At 51.2% G+C, this 6,167-nt stretch overlaps 1 protein-coding gene across 4 annotated transcripts in view; it reads left to right on the forward strand.

Annotated features, from left to right (window-relative positions):
- The window catches only part of GRAMD1B (GRAM domain containing 1B), a 170,933-nt gene extending 167,235 nt beyond the window's left edge, over positions 1-3,698 (forward strand). For 3 of the 4 annotated variants that reach the window (XM_024740716.1, XM_024740714.1, XM_024740715.1), the window contains 3 exons: positions 129-236; positions 555-672; positions 3,177-3,698. In XM_024740716.1, the coding sequence (XP_024596484.1) occupies positions 129-236; positions 555-672; positions 3,177-3,266 (316 nt within the window). In that variant the 3' untranslated portion in view covers positions 3,267-3,698. Of the gene's footprint in view, positions 1-128; positions 237-554; positions 673-3,176 lie in introns of those variants that run through there. The other variant, XR_003002656.1, reaches the window with a different exon arrangement.
- Positions 3,699-6,167: the final 2,469 nt, after the last annotated feature.

Raw genomic sequence — 6,167 nt, forward strand, 5'->3', positions numbered from 1 at the left:
GATGCGTCGGGTGACCCAGTGGTCGAGGACAGCGGCCCCTGGGCGGGGGAGTGCCCGGCTCTGAGAGGGAGGGGCTCCCCCAGACGCCGGCTCACGGCTCTCGCTTTCCCCCCTTGGCATCTTCTTAGTCTGGTGCTGCTGGTCGTCCTCAACCTGATGCTCTTCTACAAACTCTGGATGCTGGAATATACCACCCAGACCCTCACTGCCTGGCAGGGTCTGAGGCTCCAGGACAGGTAATCCTGGCCTCTCCCCCTTGCTCCCACCTTCACCCCAGCCAGTACTGTGTCCCGGCTCCTGCTTCCCAGTCTCCTTGGGACGGCCCTGCTGCCCTTGGCCGGGGGATAACCCTCTGGGATGAGTGCCTAGGCAGGCTCTGAAAACTGTCCCTGTAGTTTCAGTCTGCTTCTGATTTGGGGCACAGGGGAACCAGGGCACTGAGCAAAGGACAGAGCGCTCTGATGTGGCTCTCTGTCCTTTAGGGGTCTGGGCGCATAGGACAGTCAGCGGGCCATAACTCCAGCTGCTGGGGTACCCCTTCTTCTACCCCACAGGTTACCCCAGTCTCAGACAGAGTGGGCCCAGCTCTTAGAGTCCCAGCAAAAGTACCACGATACCGAGCTCCAAAAATGGAGGGAGATCATCAAATCCTCGGTGATGCTTCTTGACCAGGTGAGATGCCCCCACCATCCCTCCTTGCCTTGGTCTTACGGAGATGGGACTTCTGCCCTGTGCTCTGAGGACAGCGCCATCTCCATCATCGCCCACCAGATGCGCTCCTCCCATTCGTTCTTCCCCCAGGCCATCCATTGTTCTGATTTTAAAGCCACCCTTGAGTGAGCTGTGGGAGACACCCGTGTATTCCCCAAAATTATGTCAGTGAAATAACACACTGGATTTGCAGTAGGAAAACTGTAGGTTAGGTGGAAGGAGAGCTAATTTTTCTTCTTGGTAACCCATAGCCATCTGACAGGCCTTGAAAGAGATAACCCCCTTTTTGCAGGGATTTATCTTCCCAGAGGGCGTGTCTTTCTAACTCCTTTTGACGTGTGCTCCCCTCCCCCACCTCCTGCCCTCAAAACATGCACACAACACCCAACGCCCAGGCCGTGGCCCCTCCTCAGGGGCTGTGCTGAGAGTCTGGGAAGATGGCTGGTACCGTGTCTCCTTTTCATAACGTCTTCTTCTTGGTACGGTTTTCTTTCTGAAAAACCAGATGCGTCTTTTTAAGAAAGTCATTCTGGGGCAAAATCAATAGTTAGCTTCATTTTATCAGACTGAGGTAGAATCCTACTCTTGCCACTGACTAGTTTTGTGACCTCAGGCAAAGGATTTAGTATTAGGGACCTTCGGTTCCTTCATTTATAAAATTGGAATTATAATCATTGCTTCGTGAAATTGCTGTCACATTTGATCTGATGGCCCATGGGAGGCACTCATTAATATTCAACTTTATTTCCCCTTCATGGTTTGCTTTCTTAGCTCTAAATTAAGGGTAGAGAAATTTAATGCAGCGATCGTGATCCAGTTTAATGGGTTTAGAGTGCCATGCATAACACTGGAGCCACATTTAAGGAGGGCATTTTTTTTTTTTAACCAAAGGAGGGCAGACAACACAGCAAGGAGTTTGGAAGCTCTGGCCTATCAGGAAGGCTTGAGAGAAGTAAAGATGTGCTCAGGAGCAGGGAAGACGGGTGGGTGAGCAGCACAGGACAGTCTTCAGACGTTGGGGTCTAACATCTAAAAGAAGGGTTAGACCGCTGTGAACCTCCAGGGGACTGAACTAGGGCCGGAAGTTATAGGGAATTGGATTTTTGAGTCATCAGCAAAAAGCACACTCCTTATGGGGAGAGCAGTCCCGCAATGGAACGGGCTAAGTGCTCAGAGGGTGATGCGATGATGTGGGGTGAGGGACTTATGAATTAAAGGCGGGGGGCAGTTGGACTGGATGACCTGGTCCCCTTCCAGCTGTGGAATTCTATTCAGGGTGGGTCTCCTTCAGAAGGAGCTTGGGGCAGGCAGACCTGTAGCCTCGTAGACTCGACTCTACAAGCATTAAGATCGGTGTCTCGTTCTGTTCCCTTGATTTTGTTTTTCGTTTTTCTTTTCCCCCTTTTTTGGGGGTTGGGGGTGTGGGGGCGTGCCACGCTGCGTGGCTTGTGGGATCTTAGTTCCCCGACCAGGGATTGAACCCAGGTCCTGCCACTGAAAGCGCCGTAGTCCTAACCACTGGACCACCAGGGAATTCCCATCGTTCTCTCCCCTTTAAAAGAACATTAATGGGCCCCTCATCCCTCCTGATATCGAAGAACTAAAGAGAAGAAAGTGACAGATTAGGCCAAGAGATCAGAGGCTCTCAAAACCCGTAACCGTTTACCTGTGAAATGTTAACCGTCCTGTGTTAACAAGGCAGCTTACCTAGAGCCAGGGTAGGATTCTACCGCTGGAATTGCCCCATGTAAACTCCATCCCGTGATGTGGGATGTATCTGTTTCTTAAAGAAGGTTAAGATTCAGTTAATTCAATGACATGGGTACAGCTAGGAGCCTACTCAGTTTTCTGCTTGGCATCTGGGGTGTACAAGGTAAGGATAAGACAGTGCAGTCCCAACACAGCTGAAACAAAGCCGTTAAAGATGACTGCAGCGCAGAGCCCTAGTGAGGGGTCCATGAAAAGCCAGGAGAGAGAGAGATGGCTGTGAGCCAGAGAAAGTTTGGAGTCGTTCTGGGCCTTGATAGTAGTAGATGGGTGAGGTTGAATGGGCAAGAGAGGAGTCTGAGCTGGGGGAACAGTGTGGCAAAGGTACCAGGAGAGGAGGACAGTGTATTCAGGATCACAGGGAAACCAAGCCGAGTGAGTAGAAGACCAATCAGTGGCGTCGGACGCGGGTCCTGATAGCAACAGAACGTCCGCGAGAATTCTTAATTTCGTGAAACAAGGACCTCAAGTCACTGAGACACAGCACCCCTTACCCCAGGGGTTCCCAGTGCTCGATCGGCCGTCCCCCTTCAGCCTGAGACTGTGTCCCTTGAGAACGACCCTTGTTTCCGGAGCTGCTGCCTTTAGCTGCCCGGCCTGGCGGGGGGACCTGCCGTACGTGGGTGTGGTGGGTGCTGCTGGGGAGGAGCCCACTGAGGGCACAAACCCGGGCTGGGGTGGGCTTCCCTGTCTTACAGATGAAGGACTCACTCATCAATCTTCAGAACGGCATCAGGGCCCGTGACTACACATCAGAAAGCGAAGAGAAGAGGAACCGCTATCACTGACAAGGCAGGAGCTGGGGCAGCTGCAGGAGGCCTGTGCAATACATGTACATAGACCATATAAATATATATGTATAAATAGAGAGAGAATATAAATATATATATTATATACAGATTTTAAAAAGAGATGATGCCTATGTACCAGGGAGAAGGAGCGGGCCCGCCCCCTGTGCTGGCCGGCGGAGGGGCCAGGAGGGCAGGGACCACCTCTCAGCACCCACCTCCCCTGAGCCTCTTCCTCTCCATCCTCTCGTCCCCACCCTTTCCCTCGCTGGCCATTCTTGGCTCTGAGAAGGGAGACGTGGAGCCAAAGTTATGCCTGTGAAGACCCTGGGGTCGCGAAAAGAAGTCTCAAGGGGGCATTGCTTAAGGTGCTTCATTCCCTAATCCCCTTTTGATTTGTTTCCAAAATAAACGAGAATCTTTTTTTCCCCACCCAACACTTCCCCAAGTGTTCTCTTGGGAACAAGGAAGCATCAAAAGCAGGGCGCAAGCTACACTCTACCATATGAGGCCGCCCCCCGTATGTGGACCGTGCACCACGAGTCAGGTGCAGAGGACTGTGGGACAGCTGGGGAGGCTGCTCTGGAGGGTTTGGGCTTCGTAGCCACAGGCTCCTGAGGGCTTGTGTTCTGAAGGGCATCTCCTCCATCAGCCCCTGTACCTTCCTCTACCCTGCGTGGGGTGTGGACCCGATAAGGGCTGGGGATTTCTTACTCCCCCCCCACTGGATCTGGGTGAAGTGTCACTTTTTAGTGCCTAAAGCCCTATTTTTCCTCTGTGCCCTAAGAGCACATTGTTTATTCGTCAGGGTGGGAGCATTTTTGATCTTGTTAAACCTCTTTAGCGACTGTAAGCAAGTCAGGTCTGTGGCTCTAACCCCTTCCCTTAGAGCTGTCATTTGATTTCTAGGATGAATCAGGGTGTGTTCTAGGGCCTCCAGGGTTTGAGAGTGAATGCACTAGCCGTGTAAGAACTGTAGGGTCTAACCACAGAACTACTATGGGTCGCGAGCACCTATATCCAAGCACTCTTTGGCGGCCAGCCTCATTTCCTCTCAGCGAGGAACCAGCTTAGTCAAGGGAGACAACCGTCTGAGACACTTTGCACGTGAAAGAAGGCCTAAGCCTTGGAGGGAATGGATTTGGCAAAGGTGCGTAGGTTTGGGCAGGAAAAAGCCAGATGGAGTCTACCCCACAGAGGGCCATTCCAAACCCTGTTTCTGAGAGTGGGGAGTGGAAGTTCTGGCCGAGGGAGCAACCAGCGCCTTCCCTAGTCTCTGGCCCCAGAGAGGTATGAGACCACTAAGGCATAGAAAGAAGACCATGGGTTAGGAAAGTGAGTCATCTAGGGCCTTTTGGGGGCTGGCTCACAGAACTGATGGCCCATCTGGGCAGGCTTACCATCCCTGTGATGACCCAAGGAATCCTGCCAGCCCCAGGCAGAGCTTGTAGAGATTCTTGATCAGGAAAGGATTATACCAATTGGGCAAGAAGAGCTCTTCCAGATCGCTTGTTCTAGTGGACCCCTTGGTGGAAGGGGCAGAGGAAAGAAAGGTAGATTTGATCACTGATCTAGCCCAAAAGAAGAGCGTGTTGTATTCTCTTGGACTGGCCTGAGCATCCCACTTTAGCGATTAAAGAAAGTTTTTGACTCTTCAGTCTGTCTGAGAAGAGGGCCTCATTATTGCCCTAAGGGCAGGATGAGAAGACGGAAAGATACACACCCAGGCCATCCCCCCCAGGGGGAGTAGGATGAGATGGATGATTCCATAATGGTCATCTAGAATGTTGATATCCCTTCTTTAGAAAAGGAGATATGAGCAAATGGAGTTGCATGTAATCCTTGTGAAGTGTGCATATGCCCACAGGCCAGCGGCTCAAGATCATATCTGTCCTTGTCCCTGTCCGGGACTTCGAATGGGAGACCCTGGGGAGGGTCAGGGTTCATTGGCCGTGAGCCAAAGAAGGAGAAACAGTGCAGGCTGCTAGGAATTTTCTGGTTGGAGTAGCCAGAAGTCAAAATTATTCCCCGAAACTTTTGAAAGGAAAGGACAAGTGATAAATCCTCTAATTTATTCCATACATATTTATTTATTTAAATTATTCAATTATTAAAGGTACCATATTGGGACCTTTGGGATGACTTTAAAAGGACTCTTTGCTGGGAGGAAAGTGGTGTAGTGGGCCTGGCTACGCGGAACTGTTCGGCTTTGGCTTCACCTCTCGGGCCCCTCTCAGGGAGGAGTAGGTGACAGGGAGGGATGTCCAAGGAACCCTCTTGATTTCTGGGGTTTTGAACCCGGGAGACAGTGTGTGCACGTGGGGAGCATCTCTTGGCCTGCCTCATTTCTAAGAATCACGGATCGTTTGTGGGAGCTTTCTAGTCTAGTAATTTTTTGATTTTCAAACCAGGAGAAGACCAACAGCTGTGTTCACTCCCAAACAAAAGCTTTTCCCCTTTATTCAGGAACCTGTCAAAGAGAAGGGCCCTCTGCCCTAGCAGCTCAGTCCGGGAGTGAAACTCGTAAATAACATTGTGACTCATGGCTGGCAGCCCTGGCTTGGAAGCGAGCATTAAAACCACCATGTCTTACGTTATTTCTTCCAGCCAGGGCATTTTTTTGTTTTGTTTTCTTTGTTGTTGTTTGGCTTTTTTCACGTAAGAACTCAGTCATATAGGAGTCTTTCTGCGAGGACTCATGTGGTGAGACATTCGAGAGCTTGCACTCAGTTTCAAAGATTTTGCCGTTTCTAGACAGGTGAGAACAGCAGCGGGTCTGCATTCTACTCCTGCTGACTGGGGGGGGAATTGACGGGACTGGTGTTGGAGAGGCCAGTCATGTCTGTAACTCTCTCCTTTCCCCCATCCCACTCCCTAGGACAAAGGGATAACATTCCAGGA

Source organism: Neophocaena asiaeorientalis, unplaced genomic scaffold, assembly GCF_003031525.2.
Source record: "Neophocaena asiaeorientalis asiaeorientalis breed wild unplaced genomic scaffold, Neophocaena_asiaeorientalis_V1.1 scaffold308, whole genome shotgun sequence".
NCBI classification, from domain to species: domain Eukaryota; kingdom Metazoa; phylum Chordata; class Mammalia; order Artiodactyla; family Phocoenidae; genus Neophocaena; species Neophocaena asiaeorientalis.